A 23,342-nucleotide genomic window follows, 5' to 3' on the forward strand; every position below is an offset into this window, starting at 1 on the left:
AATAAGTTCTTTGTGTTGGTAGTAAGTAGTTTGGAGAAAGAACTTATTTGCTGATACATATCAATAAATATATATATATGAATCACTAATAAGTTCTTTGCGTTGGTAGTTAGTAGTTTGGAGAAAGAACTTATGTGCTGATACATATCAATACATATATATATATGGATATATATGTCAATAGTCTAATATTGGCTTAACTTATTGCATATCTTTAAATATTGCCTTGTGAATAATTTATCTTTATAGTTGGTAAGTTGTATGCAGTTGTCATATCTGTCAGTGTTTTTTGATGCGGCTCCAATCCCAAAGAAAGGCAATGCCAAAGAATGCTCAGACTACCACACAATTGCGCTCATCTCACATGCTAGTAAAGTAATGCTCAAAATTCTCCAAGCCAGGCTTCAGCAATATGTGAACCGTGAACTTCCAAATGTTCAAGCTGGTTTTAGAAAAGGCAGAGGAACCAGAGATCAAATTGCCAACATCTGCTGGATCATGGAAAAAGCAAGAGAGTTCCAGAAAAATATCTATTTCTGCTTTGTTGACTATGCCAAAGCCTTTGACTGTGTGGATCACAATAAACTGTGGAAAATTCTTCAAAAGATAGGAATACCAGACCACCTGACCTGCCTCTTGAGAAACGTATATGCAGGTCAGGAAGCAACAGTTAAAACTGGACATGGAACAACAGACTGGTTCCCAATAGGAAAAGGAGTACATCAAGGCTGTATACTGTCACCCTGCTTATTTAAGTTATATGCAGAGTACATCATGAGAAACGCTGGACTGGAAGAAGCACAAGCTGGAATCAGGATTCCTGGGAGAAATACAATAACCTCAGATATGTAGATGATACCACCCTTATGGCAGAAAGTGAAAAGGAACTAAAAAGCCTCTTGATGGAAGTGAAAGAGGAGAGTGAAAAGGTTGGCCTAAAGCTTAACATTCAGAAAACGAAGATCATGGCATCTGGTCCCATCACTTCATGGCAAATAGATGGCGAAACAGTGTCAGACTTTATTTTTTGGGGCTCCAAAATCACTGCAGATGGTGATTGCGGCCATGAAATTAAAAGACTCTTACTCCTTGAAAGGAAAGTGATGACCAACCTAGACAGCATATTGAAAAGCAGAGACATTACTTTGCCAACAAAGGTCAGTCTAGTCAAGGCTATGGTTTTTCCAGTGGTCATGTATGGATGTCAGAGTTGCACTATAAAGAAAGCTGAGTGCTGAAGAATTAATTCTTTTGAACTGTGGCATGGGAGGACTCTTGAGAGTCCCTTAGACTGCAAGGAGATACAACCAGTCCATTCTGAAGGAGATCAGCCCTGGGTGTTCTTTGGAAGGAATGATGCTGAAGCTGAAACTCCAGTACTTTGGCCACCTTATGCGAAGAGTTGACTCATTGGAAAAGACCCTGATGCTGGGAGGGATTGGGGGCAGGAGGAAAAGGGGACAACAGAGGATGAGATGGCTGGATGGCATCACCGACTCGATGGACATAAGTTTGAGTGAACTCCAGGAGATGGTGATGGACAGGGAGGCTTGGCATGTGTGATTCATGGGGTCGCAAAGAGTGGGACACGACTGAGTGACTGAACTGAATTAAACTAAATGAATATGCATCTGAAATGGCTAACATGAATTGTCTTTTTGTATATGTATTATGCATATTGTTAAAATATTAATGGACTAATAAGACAATTTTCCAGAGAAGGCAGTGGCATCCCACTCCAGTACTCTTGCCTGAAAAATGAATGGATGGGGGAGCCTGGTAGGCTGCAGTCCATGGAGTCTCTAAGAGTCGGATACGACTGAGCAACTTCACTTTCACTTTTCACTTTCATGCATTGGAGAAGGAAATGGCAACCCACTCCAGTGTTCTTGCCTGGAGAATCCCAGGGACGGGGAAGCCTGGTGGGCTGCCGTCTATGGGGTTGCACAGAGTCGGACATGACTGAAGCAACTTAGCAGCAGCAGCAGCAAGACATTTTTAAGGTACTGTAGGTCTTCTAGTTATTCACCAACACCAGGAATACAAATTTTTGAAAATTATTTATTTTCAATTTTACAGTATTCTAATGTAAAAGAGACCAAGAGGGAGTATATACCCATTTCTTTATATATGTTAAAACCATCATGACATTACTGTATTTTGTCATATTTTTACAATCATAAATAATAGTCCAATTAACTAAAATTCAGTTTGCTCAAACTCATTGCTAGAGGACTTTATCTGTAAAGTTATCTTCTGGTATAACTGAGAACTAAGTAGCTTAAATATGATAGGCGTTTTCTCTTTTACATAAACATAAGACTCCAAGGAATAGTGTTGTGGTTCTCATGGGTCTGGGGTCCTTCAGTCTTGTAGTCTTCACACCCAGCTTCTGCCTCATGACCTAAGATGGCTGATTCGGTTAAGCCATTGCATATGCATTTCAGAAAGCGGAGAAACGGTAAAAGCTTCCCTTTTAAGGATACTTTTCAGAAACTTCACTTACCAGTTTTGTTTTACATTTGTTGACCACACGGTAGACACATGGGCACTGTTAACTACAAGAAAGGTTGGGAAAGTTACTTTTTTTCCCTGTGGGCAGCTCTGTGTCTGCCCATTTGTGTGTCCTCGTATTGACAAAACAAGTGTTAATCTACAACTGCCTCTGTGCCACAGGCCTTTTGACAACAGGGGGAAACTGGTTTTATAGCAATGTGGCTTTTTTTCTTTTTCTTTTCTTTTTTCTATATTAAAGGATAAATTATCTATACTGCATAATCATTCTGTGAAGTTTTTGATTGAATGAATTTTTTGTACAACCAACCATGCATTCTTTGATCCAGATTGTTATTAGCTAGGAAGTCATTATAAGATAAGTGATTAAGTATGTAGCTAATCTGCTTGGATCGAATCCTGCCAGTGCTGTAATCTTGGGCAAGATGTTTAACTTTTTGTGGCAAGGTTTATCTTCAAGTGGGAAGATAATGGTACCTAAGTCAGGATTGTTGTGAGGGTTAAGTAATTCATTGTAAAGAACTTAGAAAAGCTCCTGCTACTGCTGCTACTAAGTCACTTCAGTCATGTCCGACCCTGTGCGACCCCATAGATGGCAGCCCACCAGGCTCTGCCATCCCTGGGATTCTCTCTGCAAGAATACTGGAATGGGTTGCCATTTCCTTCTCCAAGAAAAGCTCCTGGTACATCATAAACCTGCGAAGTGCAAGTGTTAGTTGCCCAGTTGTGTCTGACTCTTCACAACCCCGTGGACTGTAGCCTGCCAGGCTCTTCTGTCTGTGGAATTCTCCAGGCAAGAATCCTGGAGTGGGTTAGGCCAATCCCATTCTCCAGGGAAGCCCATAAAACCTCCAGTGTTAGTTGTTACTGTCAATAGGCAGATTCTTAATGAAAGTAATTTTAATACTACCCCTTGTAAAATGGATGGGCTTCCCTTATAGCTCAGATGGTAAAGAATCTGCCTGCAATGCAGGAGACCTGGATTCTACCCCTGGGTTGGGGAGATCCTCTGGAGAAGGGAATGGCAACCCATTCCAGTAGACTTGCCTAGAAAATCCCATGGACAATGGAGCCTGGCCGGCTACATACAGTCCAGCAGGACTGAGCAACTAACACTCACTCACTCACTCACATGTAAAATAGAGCCATGAAAGTTTATTTGTAAAAATGTGTTAGTATTTCACTATGGTAGATGGTGACTGCAGCCATGAAATTAAAAGACGCTTACTCCTTAGAAGAAAAGTTATGACCAACCTAGATAATATATTCAAAAGCAGACACATTACTTTGCCGACTAAGGTCCGTCTAGTCAAGGCTATGGTTTTTCCAGTAGTCATGTATGGATGTGAGAGTTGGACTGTGAAGAAGGCTGAGCACTGGAGAATTGATGCTTTTGAACTGTGGTGTGGGAGAAGACTCTTGAGAGTCCCTTGGACTGCAAGGAGATCCAACTAGTCCATTCTGAAGGAGATCAGCCCTGGGATTTGTTTGGAGGGAATGATACTAAAGCTGAAACTCCAGTACTTTGGCCACCTCATGCGAAGAGTTGACTCACTGGAAAAGACTCTGATGCTGGGATGGATTGGGGGCAGGAGGAGAAGGGGACAACAGAGGATGAGATGGCTGGATGGCATCACTGACTCGATGGACGTGAATCTGAGTGAACTCTGGGAGTTGGTGATGGCCTGGGAGGCCTGGTGTGCTGCGATTCATGGGGTCGCAAAGAGTTGGACACAACTGAGCAACTGAACTGAACTGAACTGATGGTAGAGGAAAAGTAACTGGGTAATTTTAAAACAAATCTAAATCTGCTTATTTCAATTTGGAGTGTTTTATTAATTATCTCGATAGATTTTCTTCTTTGAAGAATTCTATTTTAGAACATATTTACACATATCTATCCATTTGCAAATAGAATATCTGTTCATTGAACTTTCCACATAAGGTGTGCCTTTTAAGTCCATTCAGAGCCAAGAAGTCAAGACTATTAGTAATGAAAATATCTTGTTACCTGTGTCTTGGGATAAAAAATAAAGTGAACAGTGAACCTATTAGAGGATAATTATGTGGCAGTTGGAAGTTGAGTGTCTTTTGAAGTGGAACTAGGCTTAAGGCTTTGCTTAGTTTACTTTTCTTGGAAATCTTGCTTGAATCTCTGGACTTGGTTAAATACTCATTTGTGTTTTTGTTTTTTTTTAATATAGCCTACTGTACATAACTCTTTACCCTTGGCTAAGTGTATTGGAATTGTTTATTTGTGTCTGTCTCACCTACCGCATCATAAGCAGAGACTGTCTCACTAGTGTTTGTATCCTTAGCATCAGTGTACAGACTAATGAACTTGTTACACTGAACAGAGCAACACAGGTTGCCACTTTGTTAGGGATTTTGGTTTTCAGTCACAGTATAACGGTGATTTTTTTTTTTTGTATCCTTAAATTGTTCTCTAAATTTGGCCATCTGTAACAAGATGTTTAGAAATAGGCATATTTCCAAAATAAACTATGAGCCTTCAAAGTAATGTTCCACACTGTTGAAATATCCAGTTCAAGAGAGCTCTGCTTCCTAACTCTTTCTATCTATGCCCTTTGTACTTACTCTTATGCTTCTCACTCCATACTAAAGTATCGCATCAGTAAACTTATTTGTATGGCATTCTGTTAACTAATGTCATGCTGCATGAAACTTGGGAGTCAGTAAGGGCTGGTAAATTGTCCTTTGAAGGTCAGAAACATTTAGTTTAAGTTCAGTGTGAAAATGAAGTGTGTAGTTAAGTTAGAACTCAGATGACGTGTGTGTGTATGTATAGATATATATATGTATATATATATATATACACACACACGTATATATCTGCTTATATGTTTTAATGTCAAAATTGGATTACCTTTGCCACTTGCTCTTGCATTGGAGATGATAAAATTCTTTAACTTCATAATTAAAAGCCAGTAGAAAATGTCTGTTTTGTGTGGGATATTTTGGGAAGGACCCTTAGAGTATAAAGTACTTGCTGAGGCAGTAAAGGTAGATGCAGTTACTCTGTACTCCTTACACATCGTGTCAGGCTCACTGACAGTCATTGGTTTCTCCCTCTGGTATCAATACACTGCACTCTGTTGTAGTGTCTTTTTCAAGGGCTGTGCTAAAAGTTGCTAAAATGCAATCTCACAGATATTTAATTTTTCAAAGTTTTCTAAGCAGATTTTAATGTACCTTTCTAATAGTCTATCAGAGATTCAGTCATTCAAGGAAAATCCTATATTTTCATGGACTACAAACAAATGATCATCCTCACTATTGGGATTTAATGAAATAAATGTTATTATGTAAAACTGCAGCAGTTGTTCATGTACAACTTTTTTCTCTTCCACAGCAGTATATAGTAGTTGTCCCTTCTGTATTTTTCTAAATGCAAAATTCCCTAATGAAGGATGACTCAAAAAGAAGTATTATGCTCCTAAGCTTTAATATTTTCATTTTTTATGTTTTTATTTTTGTCCCATTTATAAACATTGAACAATATCAAACAGTACTAAATTTCCAATGTTATTTATAGTAAAACCTTTAAAATGTTTTTGTTAAGCTTTATTTAAATTCAGCTTATAAAATCATATTGAATTCAAGAGCAAGTTGAGAAGAGTTTTTGCGGCTCTTTTTTTTTTTGATATTTTGTTGTGTTTTTTTTAAGAATATAAATTTCTGTCCTTCAAATATGATTTTTGGGAAAATAGGTCTTTAGAGAGAGAATTACAAACAGATTTGAGAATTTTTTTTTCTTTTTAATTTTCACATCCTGTATTAAGTTTGAAAGACTAGGATACCTACGTTGTTTTTACATTCCAAAAAAAGAAAACTTGATTCTGTAAGGGTTGCTCCCAAATCACATTGTGCTTTTATATTCTGAGAACTAAAAGTTCACTGTTTTCAACTTCCAAAGATAGTTTCAATTAATACACTTTGAACTAAACATTAATTTTTTATTCCTGAAGAACTGTACTGTGCTCAGTAAATTTCTTCTCCTTACTCCTCCCCTTCCTTTTTTTTTTTTTTTTCATTTTCAAATAGCTCCATAATCTTCAAACTTCCCTTTCCCATCTTTTTAAAGGTCGATTGAGCTATCCACATCCAGGAACTGACAATCTATTGATGTTAAATGGTAAGTTGTTATAAAAACATTTTATGTTTTCAATTGATTTATATAAAGATGACTGAATACATGTTTCTCTAAACCTTCCCCATGCATACAAGTTAATCATTTTATAAGTATAAAAATGAAGCTGCAACTCTTCCTGTATAGAAAATAGAATTAGGAGTTTGAGCATATTCTCACTGGCAAAGCAGCCATTGAAGTATATTTGTGACAGCATGATTTAATTCAATGACTGTGACTACGGAGGCAGTCCTGAGTTTGAATATCAGCTTTCCAGTTTATTGTATTGAATGTCAAGTAACTTCCATGAGCCTTAGCTTCCCATCTGTGAAATGGGAATAGCAGTCTCAAAGTTCATTATGAGAATTAAATGAGATGCTACTTACAAAGTGTGTAGAACCTGTTATTATATATTATAACACTTGTGTGTATGTTCGACTAGGAAATATACTGGTGATTCTCTAAATATGGTAGTCATACTTAATTTATTCTAGTTAGAAAGTTTGCACAGTGAATTGTACTCTCATGAAAAAGAGTAAACAGACTTTCATTACAGTTGTTTTCTTTCTGTTGGACAAATATTGCCTTTGGAGTCACAGTACCTAGCCCTTCCATGACTTTGGAGTAGACATGGCAGGAGTAAAATAGCCTTCGCAAAGGTTGCTTTTATTTATTTGTTTTTTAATTTTAAACAACACTTATTTATTGTAGAGTATGTTTAGGGGGCAGGTCTGAGAAGAGGGAAGAAGGATGAAGAAGGAATAGTAAAGATAGTATAGGACTTCCTTTAAAATACATAATTAATTGCTAGAGTGGCTTGACACTTCTTCAACTAAAGCTTTGCTGAAAACAGTTGGCAATGAAGTTGAGAAACAAAGAGTGAAAAAACGGCCAGTGTGAAGCTAGACCATATGAACTCTAGTGTTAAGTAAAAATTAATATTAAGTAAAGATGGAAAGATAGGAAGAAAGTCTAGGCTACCTAGGAGATAGTCAAGGTAGATAGGACTAGGGAATAAAAGAAGAATTGAAGAAGCAAAGCGTTAAGTGAGGTGACAGATTGATTTGTTCAACATTTGACCCTTCTGTACCGAGCACCTACCACATGCTAGCCTAGTCTAATCACTGGTTTATTTATTCCTGAGGATCTTCTGGAATGGTTAGAAGTAGAATTGTCACAGTATTAACAGAGTCTGCACTCTAGACTGAGGTCATGTTCATGCCAGGTCTTACAGAGGTCTAACAGTCCATAGACTTTGACCAGAAAGGCACTAGAAATTACATTCCAGGACTTCTTCATGGGACCTTTTTTCTACCGTGGAATTAACAAACCATATCATCATTTAAGCAGCTGGTCTCTGAATTCTAAATCTGTGATTGAAAATTATATTGTTGGAATTGAGTTTACAAAACAGAAAATAAATCATAATCTTTATTACTTTTATGGCTTGATTTATAAAATAATAACTAGATAATGATACATTTTTAATATGCTGATCCTGACTTCCTTAAATTCTTTTCTTTTGGAACAGTCTGTGTGGTAAATAAAGGTCATTCACATTTCTATTTTTAACTTCTAAGAAAAGCTATTCAGTTGAAAAGTGAATTTGCATATGTTTCACGTATTCTGTTAAAATTTATCTGAAGGAAAGTGCTGTATGAGATAATTTGTTAGATCATTCACAGATGTTCTTAGACTGCTGAATACATAGTAAAATAGAATGATTCAGAAGTATATCGTAATCACAATAGAATGTGCTGGTTCTATGTGAGCAGAGCTTAGTAACCACACTGTTTTTATACTTTATACTTTCGGTTGCACTGAACATTATTAAACTAATTGACTTCTTCAGTTGTCTAAAACCTTTATAAATAATCTAGATGTTGAGTGTTTCATCACATAGTAGACCTAGTCATATTTTATTAAATATATATTTTCAAAAATGACTTTGGAAGAGTAAAAATCATGTCCTGTGAGTAGTTGAAAGAGTTGGATTTGTTTGGAGAATAATAATATTAAGGCAGGCAGGAGTTACATCTTGTGGACAAATCTGTTTTTATTTTTTATGTTAGCGTCCTTTATAGAATTCCATTTTGGGTTATAGTACATACTCAGTACAGTAAGCCATCCTGGAAATTCTGAACTTCTGACAAGGGACTAGGGGAGAAAAATGGTGATGAATCTAAGATATCCGAAGTGTTTAGGCTAGTAGAAACAACTGGATCCAGAGAGGAAAAACAAACAAACAAAAAAAATACTTTGCTTATCTGGGATCCTTGGTTAAGAGGAAGAGCAAAAGCAGAAAATAGGGTATAGGGTAAGAAAGTATTAAATGTTAAGATTGTAGGGTTATTTGTAGATGTCAAGGTTATTGAAGGGATAAGTGAGAATTAAGTGATATTAATATCAAACTTATGCCTACACTGAGTTATTATGAAATATTATTGATTGATTAAAGAAATTATAGCATCTCAGTACATAGACCTGCTTTTTAAATTGTTGCTCTTTTTAGTTTGTCACAAATTTAATTCACCATTAGGCAACTGATTTAGTAATATTATTTAACCAACAAGCATAGCTGATATTATTGACCTTTAAAATCAATATTGGTAATAAATTCTACATCAGCATTTCTTCCATGTGGTGGTTTAGCAGTAGTTGGCAGTGGTTGGAATTACAGACTCTGGAGCCAGGTTATCTGGGTTTAAACCCAAGTTTGCTATTTCTAATTGTGTGACCTTGGGCAGTTTACCTAACTTCCCTTTGTCTCTTGAGTCCTCACATGTAAAAGAGACAGCATTCTGCCTGCTTTAGAAGGATCTTCTGAGAAGTGAATGATTTCATTCACATGAAGTATTTAGAACAGTTCCTGACAGTAAAAGTCGGTTGTGGTAATGGGTGATGAACAGTGACAAAATGACTTTGAAAGAGTAAAAATCATGTCTTGTGCATATATGAAGAAACTAGATCTGTTTGGGGAATATAAAATTAAGAGAAGACATAACTGGAATTTTCAAGTGTTTGAAGGAAGTTATTTATAGTGGACAAAGACATACGTTACTTCAGAAACCCTGACTAGAACCATTTGGAAGAAGCTCAAAGTTGGAGTCAATAAAAGTAAAATGATTGCTCAAGCAGTGTTTCTCAAGTGTGGTACACTTACCCTTTGTGGCACCCAAGATGACTTTTGATGGTGCACAAATGCTCATTAAAATAAACACACTCCTGTTACAGTTTAAGATCATTCCGTAGCTAATACGGGATTAGCAGAAATCTGTAATGTTCTAGTGGTGCTAGGTGTGAGTCCATTAAAAGATAATATATAAACTCAGCTCTAGGGGTTATGAAGATAAGGCAGACAATGTAAAGGTTTTGTGATTCTACCTTCTTGAGTAATTAGCATGATAGCTAAACATGTAAATACTCCTTTTAATTAAGGGATAATAAAGGATAAACAGGGACTGGAGTAAAGGTCAGGAGGTTGGTCAAAATAGGTGAAACTCTGAAGTACCCCTGGCAAATCTGTAACTCTGAGCCTCTGTTTACTCAGATATAGAAAAAGTTATAATCCCATACCTGTATGTCTCGTGACATTGTTCTTTAGATTTCTTTCTTTCTTTTTTTTTTTTAACAGATTTTAACAGTAAAAAATGTCATAGAACTATAACTGCAAATAGGCTCCTACAATAGACCATGTTCCTCAATTCAGTTAGAAATCCAGTTAACTAGTGAACACTGCCACTGTTGAATAATTCAGATATTGTAGAAGAGTCCAGCTGTAACATCTAGAAGTACCTTAAGAAAGTTGCATTATATAGCAATGGGTAGATTGTCTAAAAACCAAAGGTTTTAGTGGCTGATGTTAGAATGACAGCTTTAATGTTTGTATTTCTAAGTGTATAAATCTTACATTTTTAATAATAGTAAAAAAAAATCTTTTCAAGGAATAATAGAAAATGGTGCATCATTGGAGTATTTGTTTCTATTACTGTACTCCGTTCCCATGTCTCCCAAGAAAAATAGCTTACATTTTTATTAGTACATGCGATTTTTCAAAAGGGGAACAGACCAGAAGTGTGGGGAGTGGGTAGCAAGCTGGTTTGAAATTCAGATTTGTTGTGATTAACCACATACAGCCATGTTTGTAATCAAGAGCTTGCTCTATTTTAGGAGGAAATAATGTGTATCTTTTAATTAAGAAAATGTACTCAGTAATGAAATTGTCTTAAGTATATTCAGTCATGAAAATAGGAAACTTGAGTATGCATGCAATCAGTTCTTTTTTGATGCTGATAGAAGTGAGGTAGATCATAGCAGATTTATTTTGGATCTTGAAAAGGATTGTGATGGAGGAGGGATATTTCTCCCCTTGGTTTTGGCTCTTTTAGAACAAAACATAATGTCTTTAGCTTCACACCAAGAAAATGTTAACCTTTAAATATATTTCAACTGATTTGGTATGTTTACCTGTCCCTTCCTCCAGTTGCAGTAATTCAGGTACCACAGACTGTTGCTGAGAGGAAATACCTAAGGGCACAAAGGTCCTAAGGAGAAAGTTAGAATTATCCTGTTTCTTTCTAAGTTGCTGCAGGTTAGAATCTAAACATTATTGGTAACCAGGACCAAACTGTAACATCCCTTGTATAGGAGGGATCTTCAGGCTTTTCTCACGTCCTTATTACCTTCATTGAAAACAAAGAAATATGTATGTGTGTGCCTATAATGTATATTTTAACACACATACATACATATATACATATATATACACACATGTATGTTAAATAGCCAGTTCCTCACTTTTTATGATGCTTTATAAATCTATGTACCTGAAATTTAATACTCTTTAAGTACAGTGTTTTTATACTACAAATTATTTGCTTTTTTTTTTCTCTAAATCATTCTAAATGAGTTTGGGAGGGGCATACTGCTTTAAAAAGTCTGTTTTAATTAAAACAGAATGATTACTAGACATGTAATGATTTTCTTTTCTCACTGAGGATTTCTGATAATTCTGATTTGGTTACAGTGGAACATACCCATGAAATTCACATAGAAATATTAGTAGGAAAGTTGAGTACACACACCATTGTTTAGCATAATGGTAGGAGATTGGTTATTTCCATGACAGGGAATAGGGAATGTTTCACATGGTTTAGCTTCATCTGCAGTCAGTTCTATTTTTGGTAATGTAGAGACTTGGAATCTGAGAGTTGTCCAAGAAATAAGGGCAATAGCTCTTTACAGGATTCTAAAATTCCTCAGGTATGAGATAGTTGGAGAAACTTTCTAAGTAATGTGTTCAAGCCTAGAAATGAGATGAAACCTAAGATGCTGTGAACATTTGTACATATTTTCACTATTTTAATGTTGACTAGCCTCAGCTAAGAACATAAAAGCTAAGACCATAAACTGGTTATGATGTCATTAATTTTCTCAATAGATCATGAATTATGTTGTACAGTTGCTAAGTCATGTCCAGCTCTTTGTGACCCATGGACTGGAGTGTCCCTGTCCTTCACTGTCCTTCACTATCTCCTGGAGTGTGTACACTATTACTTAATGATAATTTTATAATATGACTTTAAATTTGATGAAAAGTTTTATTTTCTTTTGAATATTTGACCCTCTACAACCATGAATGAAATTCCCCAAAGCAAATTTATATTAGATTAATGCCTTTAGATAAGCAGGAAGCCCAACTTTTGATTTAAGCTGTGAAGTGCTTTGAGGCCTATTGACCACTTTGATGCTGAATACAATTATAAAGACTTCAGGGAATTCATCCTTCTATAGCCTGTTCTTGATAACTCCTCTTATAATTCCTAGTGTCTGATTTTCCATAGTTGACCGTCAGTCTGTTTTGCGATCCTGTATATGTCTCAGAAGACCTAGATGACAAAATTCCAAATGCCACTTCCAACACTACCTCCACCCTAAACTAATATATAGATCAGTTAAGCTATATATTAATATAATCTGTATATACACATAAACACACGCAGAGGTAAGCTATATATAAATGTGTATATAGGTGAGGTAAATCTGCCAGGTTTTGAGGTAACGAGCTCATGGACAGGTTAAGTCTACATTTATATAAGAGAAAACAACAGTCTGTACATACAGTATACATAACTAAAGACAGTAAAATGCAGGATGTTAATGAAGTTACTTTATATAAAAGACTAATACAAACCTTACATTTACTGGCTTATTTCTTGAAATAAAAACAATTAAGACTTTTCAAGTTTGGTTCTCCGCTGTTTATTATAGGGGAACTAAGACTGTATCCCCACCCTGTAGACACACTTCTTTATATTAAAGCCTTAGTATAATTTTTTTTTTAATTTTGTAAAATCTCTACAATAGAATGTGTTTAATGATGTAAAATGTTTTCCTTTGATCTTTAAATTTCAAACCTTTGGAGAGACTACATTTCTGACAACCTTTAATACGTATTTTGACTTGAAATTTTTCAATAACAGATTTTTCCCAGACCTAAAAAAATCAATAAATGTGAATTAAGATCTTGATTTTGACAGTCATTTTTGGTTTACTGCTAATTCTAGAGTAGAAATACTCATAGTATACTCAGATTTGGGAGCTAAGTTATTTAAAAACAAATTGTAGATTTTATCAAACTGGTACTCTTATGAAAAATAAATTGCAGTGTTTTTTCTCCATGAGGAATCTGTAAACTGCTAGTAACATAGGTTGAAATACTTTCTGCTTTACCCTTTTAAAGGTTTAACATATGTACTATTCTTTGAAGATACTAATAATAGTTTGTATCGGAATCCCTCTTACTCTAGATGTGGAGACAATAAACACTTAGCTGTTATAAAATGTACCAAAAAAGACTGAAAGCATTGTTAGTCTGTCATCGATCATTTCCTCACTTAAGCAAGTTTGAACATGAGTCTTGTATTCTGTTTATCTGAGCTCTGTAGACTTCAGCGGACCAGTTCAGTATTGTTTTAGCTTTTCACTCTTCTGTGTCTTCCAGTTATTTTTCCATGCAGGGCTTTGCATAAAAAGGGATGTTGACCTGAATTACTGGTTGGACATTATATGCTGTATCACTTTTTATAATAAGTAGAAAAGTAAAGATTCAATTCAAGTTGTCTCCATTCATTGGGAAAAATATTTAGGATGCTATTTAACCATAAAGTGTTACATATTCCTATCCCGATTAGATGAAAGAAATATTTATTCATGAGTTTAACATAATAGAGAATAAATTTTGTATTTCCAGTTAATTTCACAGTTTTTATATGGTTCAGAAGGGACATAAAAGAGTGCTTTGTAAATATTAAAATACCATGCACATGTTGTGTGATGATATTGAGGTAGCTCTTAAGACAAAGTAGTTCTAATTTCCAGATGCCCACATAGCTTTCCATGTCACAAATGTTTGTTTATGTGGGCTTATTTTTAGTTCTGACATTTTACAATTTGTCCTTTGTTTACATGCAGCGAGGAGTTATGGGCGAAGACGAGGTAATTCATTTCTGTTTGCTATGGTATAACTGTTTCTAATTGGGTTTTACTGATCAATGTTGTAATTATCCCAGATTTATTATGCAATGTCTGGAAACTCACTGAAAAATTGTGTTTTGATTTGCACACTTACTTGTCCAAGTTTTGAACCCTAAATATCTTAACCTTTAAGGTACATTTTCATACTAATATGGTTATTTAATAAATTTTTCCATTATAAATGTCTAGATTTTAACTTTTTAAAGTCATTTGTGTATCTTTTAAAATAAACCTTCTGTTTATAGTGTTTTAAGAGATGTGTTTAATAGTAGATACTACTGAAGGCGACATGCAATATGAATTTTCTGCTCTCTCAATCTGTAACTGATTGTCTTATCTATGGTATATAATTTATAGCTCTAGTTTATTAGTTTTATGTTTGATCCAGTTGAACATGGCAAATACCAAACAGATTACTATTAACACTGACATATAGAAATCATGTTGCTCATATTTCTCTATGTCTTAAAATAATCCTTTCTTTCTCTGTCTTAATACCACACACACATGCACTTTCTCTCTCTCTGTCTCTCTCACACACACACACACTTTCTCTCTCGCACAAGAGTCTTCCCCTTTGGGTTCTTGTTTTCTTAAGGAAAAGACTAGGACTATGCAGTGCTGCTTTGTTCAGCTTCCTAGGAAAGCAGCTAACATTTTCTGTGGCTTAAACTTTGCTTTTCTTTTTCATGTGCAGAAATTGATAGGAAGAAAAGTAGATGTGATGATGGGATGAGAAGAAGCAAAAGTAACTTTACACTAGATTATCCTCTTAAGTGATGAATAGCCATACTACTTATGTGGTTGTTGTAAGTGCCAGTAACCATAGTACTCATGTAAAAGGATTTTCCTTAGCTTGTAAACTCTTCCTTGAGCCATGGAGCATAGATAGTAAGAACAGTGCCTCTTGATAAATTTTATGTATGTGTGCCAGTGCTTCAAATTCTTTTTATCTAGTCATGAGTGTGTGACTTTGAAAACAAACATGCAAAACTGTCACCACTGACGACAGAAACTAGTATTTTATACGTGTCAGTAGTATTTCCAGTTTTGTATTTCAACATTGTCTGAATTTAACTTCATTTTCAGAATCTATTTCTTGAAATGCTTCACTGACTCTCTTGGTTCTTTATTTTTCTAACTAAAAAATTAAGAGGATTTAGAGACTAATGACTTAGAAAACTGAAGCTGAATAACTTTCTAGAGATTGTTACTAGCAGCTGAGAAGAGGAGAAAAATTGAAAATTTTAGTACCTATTTTCAGTTCTCTGGACTACCTTATTTCACTATGGTATTTTAATATGGAAATTTAGTTCTCTTTAAAAAAGCCCATTTACCAATCTGTGTTTTTAGGTATTTTTGAAACTGTAGAGCAGTTTAGGATTCTTGTCTTTTTATACATGTTTCATCTTTTAATCTTAGTGTGATTTATACACCTGATTTGGTATATTCCAATGTAAATGTCATAATCTAGAAAGTTCTTTGAAACAAGGTATAGGAAAATCATGTTGTTTATCTTCTTTTATCTTAATTTAATAATTGTAGACTGTGACTATATTAAGAAAAAACAAAAATTTGTGCTTTACTCAAATATCTCTGTCCTCTGGGAGCCACAAAGACTTCTGCTTCAGAGCTGCCTCCCAGCATTGGAAGAAAGAAGACTCTCACTTGGTTTTAAGGCTTTTGGTAGAAGCCTTCTGTAGCACAGAGCTGACAGTTGTTATACTTACTTGGCTTAGTTTAGCAGGAGGTGGAGTGAAGCGGGTAGGGCATGGTGGTGGATAACTTTTCCTCTCATGTTGTATAGCATTAGTAATTTTTCTAGTTGTTCCTCCTAGGAGTCTGCTTTTAAAATTTTAGATTTGATAATCAGATGAAAATATCCTGTGATAAAGCAGAATGGAAAATAATATGAAAAAGAAAATATATATATATATACACACACACGCACACACACACACACACACACATATATATAACTGAGTCACTTTGCTGTACAGCAGAAAATTAACACATTGTAAATCAACTATATTCAATAAATTATTTTTAAAGTATGCCCATTAGGAATAACTATTGAGAGGTCTTATTTGAGTTTGAAAGTACTTTTAACACAGTAAGTAATAAAATATATTTTTTAAAAAAGCACATACTAAAGGAGTGACTCAACAAGAAGTAGCCTGGCTTTCTTCCTATTTTCTACTCACTTTTTTCTCTTCCTATGCTAGATGTTATAGCAGTATCACAATGATAACCTTTTAACTATCAAAGATTCCTTTTATGGGTTTCATATTTTAGATATGGTCCATCAAAGAAAGTCCATTTATTTATTTAGTCATTTTTCTTTTCTAAAAAGAGAACTCTCATGCACATCAGATCTGTTGATGTGGAATGTGTCACAGTGAGCCGATACAGTTTTTGCCAAAAAATAAGACATTGCTGTTTACCAGTGTATGGTGGGTGGACAGTATTATTTTCACAAGCATTTTGACTTTATAGTCTAGTTTAAGAATTATTTTTTTCTTCTTTTGTCACCTTTGACTCACCTTTAAGCTCAGGCATAGAGTAGCTGTTTTCATTTAAAAGATTTCCCACTTGAGTGTAGTAAAAACCAAATTACTACCAAAATGAATGTGTATATTTTAATATCTTTAATAATGTCAATATAATCCAAACTGCCTGTGGATACTAATATATGAAATATACCTTAGGAATAATCAAAATTTAAATATGCTAAAAGTGATTAAGAAAAACAAAGATTTATTCCTCTGCTCTTCATTTGTATCCTGCCCCTACTCCTATGTATTTCTGTGCCCTGGGAGCCATAAAAAGTTCTTCTACAGTGCTGCCTGAGGGCTAGGATTAGAAAGGAAAAAGACTCTTATGTCTATCTTATATATTCATTGTTTATTTCATTCTGAGAGTGAACATACTGTTCTGAGCTTGGAGTAGGTTTGGAGGTTGTGAAAAAAGTGTGAAGTGTAACTTAAGCACTATCTCTCAATCTGAAATATTTCTGTTACTGTAGCCTGTCCTTTTAATGCAATAATAGGGACAGGATTAAAATGCTGCTGTATTCCAGTGGAGTAAAAATATACAGAATTATGTTAAATAACAGAAATAAAGAATCTATTTTAGTTAGTGAAACTAAAAACCACAAAGCAATCTTTTCTAGCAGGCAAGCCCAAAGCTTTACCCAGTAGATTTTAGTGTATTACATATGAAATGGGAAGATGGGAGAAATACTTTTAAAGGGAGTAAAATTACAGAGCCTTAATTAGAGTGGTTGGATTTATTCACACTGTGTATAAAGCCATTCATATTCCTGTGCCATAATGAATAAGTATTAATAATACATTATACTTAAAATACTGCTTAAAAATTGATCAGGGATTTTCTGTGATTAGATTTAATTTAAATTCATTTGACTCTTTAAGCGTCTTATAAAATAGCCAGAGTAAGTATATACTCCCTAACATCACCACTACCAAATCCTTTCATGATGACATAAAGGCTGACAGTTTTCATCTTTGATAACTACTTTTTTCACCTTTTTATTGAACTATAATTTGTATGCAGTACTATTAGAGAAGGAAATGGCAACCCACTCCAGTATTCTTGCCTGGGAAAACCTGTGGACAGGAGGAGTCTGGCAGGCTGCATTCCATGGGGTCATAAGAGTTGGACATGACTTAGCAACTAAGTACCAGCAGCATACAGTATTACACTAGTTTTAGGTGTACAGTGTGGTAATTCAATATTTTATGGAAAGTGATCACCATGATAAGTCTAGTAACCATCTGTCCCCATACAAAATTATTACAGTATTATTAGCTATATTCCCTATGCTGTCCATTATCAATACATCTCTGTGTATAAACTGGAATTTTAAACCTCTTTATTCCTTTTACCTATTTCTATTTTGTTTATTCCACCTTCCTCCCCTCTGGCAACCTCCAGTTTATGCTTTGTATCTATGAATATGTTTCTGCTTTGTTTTGTGTATTCGTGTTGTTTTTCAGATTCCGCATATAAGTAAAATCATACAGTATCTTTTTTTGATTTATTTCATTTAATGTAATTAATACCTTCTAGGTCATCTGTGTTAGTGTGCATTGTAAGATTTCATCTTTTTAATGGCTGAGTAATATTCCAACAACATTTCATGAGTTGTCTTTTCTTCATGTCCATGCCAACACTTGTTATTTCTTGCCTTTTTGTTATAGCCATTCTGACAGGAGTGAGTTGGCATCTCTTTGTGGTTTGCCTAATAATTAATGATGTTGAATATCTTTTTATGTATCTTTTGGCCATCTGGATGTCATCTCCAGAAAAAAGGCCAATTCAGGTCCTCTGCTTATTAAAATTTTATTGTTGTTGATACTGTGTTGTATAAGTTCTTTATATGTTTTGGATATCAACCCCTTACTTTCATCTGTAGATGTCATCTCCCATACAGTTGATTGCTTTTTCATTTTGTTGATTTCCTTCACTGTGCAAAGCTTTTTATCATTTGATGTCCCATTTATTTATTTTTGCTTTTGGTGCCTTTGCCTGAGGAGACATATTCAAAGAAATATATTGCCTAAGCCAGAGTCAGAGAGCTTACTGTCTGTGTTTTCTTCTAGGAGTTTTAGGTCTTATATTTAAGTCTTTAATCCATTTTGACTTTTTTTTTGTATATGATATGAGAAAGGAATCCAGTTTCATTCTTTTTGTGTAATTCCTTTTTCCCAGCACTGTTTTTTGAAGAGACTGTCTTTTCCCGCTGTGTGTTCTTGCCTTCTTTGTCATGCAGATTAATTAATTAATTAATAAGCATGTTGGTTTACTTCTGAGCTTTGTTTTCTGTTCCATTGATCTGTGTGTCCTTTCTGTGTCAGTACCATACTGTTTTTATTACTCTAGCTCTGTTGTATAGTTTAAAATCAAGAAGCCTGATAATTCAAGCTTTGTTCTTCTTTCTCAAGACTGCTTTGGCTATTCAAAGTTTTTTTTGTTTTTTTGGGGTTCTGTGCAAATTTTAGAATCATTTGTTCTAATCATGTGGAAAATGTCATTAGTATCTTAATAGGGAGTGCATCAAATCTGTAGATTGCTTTGAATACTATGGAAATTCTAACAATATTACTTCTAATCCATGACAACAGTCTATTTTTCCATTTATTTCTGTCATCTTGCATTTCTTTAGCACCTTACAGTTTTTAGAGTATAGGTCTTTCACCTCCTTAGTTAAGTTTGTTCATTGATATTTTATTCTTTTTTATGTGATTATAAATGGGATTATTTTCTTGTTTTCTCTTTCTGATAGTTTATTAGCGTGAACTCAATTTTAACCCAAATATATTATGTCTAGCAATTAGTTTACAAAGACATATAGGGTACGAAGTTTTAACTGATTTTTTAAAAATTAAATATCTTTATTCCCTGTGAGAAAAGGACAAACCTATTATTGGGGCAAAACATTTTTAAGTAATAACTATAGCTCCTGTCTTAGTTCTTTGGAGAAACATTCTAGATAGTGATTCTATCTAATTCCACAGGTGGTGCTTGAGAGAGATCAGTTCCAGACCTATTTCTGTTGTTTTGATAGTTTTTTTTTAATCCTTGCATATGAAATAAAATTCATGCCATCACACTGGTGGGTCATTTAACCCAGTGGAGTGGCTGCTGGGATCTTGATGCATGGGAGGAATATTCTTTCTTAGTAATACTTTGTTTTGCATTTGTTTTAATTTTTAAACCAACAATCAGTAAATAAAAGTACAGGATATACATTAAAATCAAAGAACCATGCTTACCTTTAAGCTATAAATTGACTTAATTTTGCACAAATATTTTGTTTTCCTCTCCTGCCTGTCCCTGCTGTGTTTCTGTGTTGGGAAATATCTTAATTCTGGGCATCCAGAATAAGGCTACGGTCTGAAAAGCCAAGTATAATGATTAGTTTGAGGCATATTAGCATAGCCACCAGTGTCAAAGTTAGTACTACACATACACCTGCACACATAAGAGGACCAGATGTGAAGGAGCAGCTCTCAGTCATACAAGCATATATGTAAGTTTGTCTTTAGTTCCGTCTTCAGTTTAGGATGCTCATAGTAGAGTTTTTATTATTGCTTGTGTAGAACAGCAGTTTTTATATGGATATAGAGAAGTTCCATGCATTCTCTGATTTTTTCTAAGTACTTTAAAGTGAGTAATTTGAATCATGATTGTATGTGGGTATGTGTTAGTCGCTCAGTCATGTCCAACTCTTTGCAACTCCGTGGACTCTGCCAGACTTCTCTGTCCATGGAATTCTCCAGGCAAGAATACTGGAGTGGGAAGCCATCTCCTCCTCCAAGGGATCTTCCCGACCCAGGAATCAAACCCAGGTCTCCTGCTTTGCAGGCAGATTCTCTACCATCTGCGGCACCTGGGAAGCCCCAAAAGATCATGAAATCATGATTAACTTCATAAATGAGGCTCGTATTTGTGGTGGCTGCAGTTTTTCTCACTACAGAATCTTTGCTGATTTCCTGGTTTGGGAGAAGGTGTACCTTGAGTCCTGTTTATAGGAATATGCATTCTGTTATGTTGCTTTCATCTTGAAAGGAGATCTTGGTGACCTGTTGAACAGGCCTGGCAACATAGAGGCCTTCTCACACTCTTTCACTGGCAGTGATTGGCCAACGTTGTATAGTCCTATTTTTCTCTTTCATCTCTTACGGCTTCTATCTATAATATTTATTGTAACTACCATATTTACTTTTTAAAATTTTATTGTACATTTTAGATATCTTAGTGTAAGCTAATTTGCTTGCATTTGTGTTTGTAAGTAGAGCTTTTCCTAACTTATTTTATAACCCTGATACTAAAACCTGACAAGAATATTATAAGAAAACTATATACTAGTATCCCTCATGAAGTAGAGGTAAAAATTCTAAAGAAAATATTGATAGACTGAATCTAGAAGTTTATAGAAATGGAAAATGTATCATGATTAAGTGGGATTTATCCCAGAAATATAAGATTGACATTTGAAAATCAGTTACTATAATTCACCACATAAACAGAATTAGAAATACCATGCATATATGCATGCAGTAGAAATACCACGCATATATGCATGCAGTAGAAATACCACAGATATAGGAAGCATATCTGATAACATTCAGCAGCTATTCATGCTTTTAAAAACCTCTGAGGAAACTAGTAATAGATGGGAATTTCCTCAGTCTGTTTTGTGTTGATTGATGTCTGCTTTTTCATACTTAGTATTGGTAATTTTAATTTTCTTTTTTACTCTTTCTTAGAAAGTGTTTTTGAAGTACATGGAAGGCATAATTATTTAGTGGTCTTTTATAATCATGTTAATTTGAGTTACAGGGAAGGATAATTGGAAAGATGAAAAACAGTATTTTTGTTGACGATATATGTTTAGTTAACTCCTCTTTTAAATGAGTATTTAACTCTAGAGCTTTTATGGCTTCTAGAACGAAAGTGGTCGTGATTTCCCAGCAATAAAGATTATCATGAGTATGGCCAGTATATGACATGTTCCCAGCCTTTTCATTGTATCTTTTGTTCATCTGAACTTTGGCTAATAGATTTTAGACATAGATTACCCTTGGATCTTTGATAGTTACTATATTAACTGCAGTATTTATTTTAGACAGTATCTATAGTTAGAATACTATAGTTAGTAATACAGAACAGGGCTTCCCTTGTGGTTCAGCTGGTAAAGAGTATGCCTGCAATGCAGGAGACCTGGGCTCGATCCCTGGGTTGGGAAGATCCCCTGGAGAAGGGAAAGGCTGCCCACTCCAGTATTCTGGCCTGGAGAATACAGAAAAATTCATTAGTATATAATGAGTATACTTAAAATATTATAGTTAAGAGAAAAAATTTAAGTCATTTGGGTCAGCTCTCTGATGTTGCTTATATAGTGATTTTCTTTATCACTGCATTCAGTATTTCTGTTTAAGTATTGGCATGTCTGAAATAAGTATAAAATTTGGATTTATCGTTTTAATCAAAAACTAAATATTGATGTTGTTTCTCTACCTCATCTTATTCTTCTTAAAATATAGAATTATTCATTTAAAGTCCAACCGTAGAAAGTTGAACTAGTTATTCATAATTAATATTACTTGTGATGGTTCTTGATGAGGTTCTCTTTAAGGAAAATAGTTTCATTTTGAAGAGCTTTCTTTCTATTGATCACAAGGAATATTGACATTTGTTTTTCATGGTCCTTATTCCTGATAGCAAAGGTATTGGGAAAGTTAAATATTCATAGACTTACTCAGTGAACATGGGTATATTTCAGAACATCTTGTTAAATTGAATTTGAATATGCAGAATAATTTCTTTCCTATACCAAATATGGTCTTTCCCCCTATTTTTGATCTTCTAAAATTAAAATTCTTACTTCTAACATCTAGCTAGCTATAGCTCACAGACATGTCACCCTTTCCTCAGCCCAACAGCCCCAGTTCTGTGCAGGCCATCACATTCCAGTTGTCTTTGGTACATCAGTTGTGTCATTATGTACCATACTTTTCAAGATGATAGCACATTAATGACACTTTATATTGAATATTTATAATTTGTATATATTAAGACATAGTACAGATTATATACATTTTCTCCTCATTTAAAAAATCCTTTACTCCATCTTGCCTATATCCTTATTTTCTTTTTCTTTCTGTAATAAACTTCTTTGATGTCTGTACTTCACAAAACTCTACCAGCAGCTTTACTAATACTACTGCCTTCAAAAATCATGCATGTCTTCAGCTTGTCATTTTTCTCAAATCATTATCTTAACATCTGACATTGTTCCTTCATTGCTTTTTTTAAAATTTATTTATTTATTTATTTTTAATTTTTACTTTACAATTCTGTATTGGTTTTGGCATAGATTGACATGATTATTCTTTCATTTCTCCTTTGTAAGTTTCCTGAGGTGCTCTCCTTATCATTTCTCACTGGAGTTCTTATCAGTGATATTATAAAGAACATTAAGCTCTCACCAGTTTACTGGTGTGTTGACCCCAGATGACTTTCTCAGAAATGTGACTCTTCTTTCTCCACATTTCTGAACATCTCAGATGTGAAGCTTGTGAACTTTCACATGTCTAGGACACATTTCCCTTTC

General features: G+C 34.6%; 1 protein-coding gene across 1 annotated transcript in view; it reads left to right on the forward strand.

Annotated features, from left to right (window-relative positions):
- The window catches only part of CPEB2 (cytoplasmic polyadenylation element binding protein 2), a 78,189-nt gene that overhangs the window by 31,681 nt on the left and 23,166 nt on the right, over positions 1 to 23,342 (forward strand). The window contains exons 6-7 of the mRNA XM_040237337.1: positions 6,620 to 6,670; positions 14,138 to 14,161. Coding sequence (XP_040093271.1) covers positions 6,620 to 6,670; positions 14,138 to 14,161 — 75 coding nt within the window. The remainder of the gene's footprint in view (positions 1 to 6,619; positions 6,671 to 14,137; positions 14,162 to 23,342) is intronic.

Source organism: Oryx dammah, unplaced genomic scaffold (genome assembly GCF_014754425.2).
Source record: "Oryx dammah isolate SB20612 unplaced genomic scaffold, SCBI_Odam_1.1 HiC_scaffold_3, whole genome shotgun sequence".
Taxonomy (NCBI): Eukaryota; Metazoa; Chordata; class Mammalia; order Artiodactyla; family Bovidae; genus Oryx; species Oryx dammah.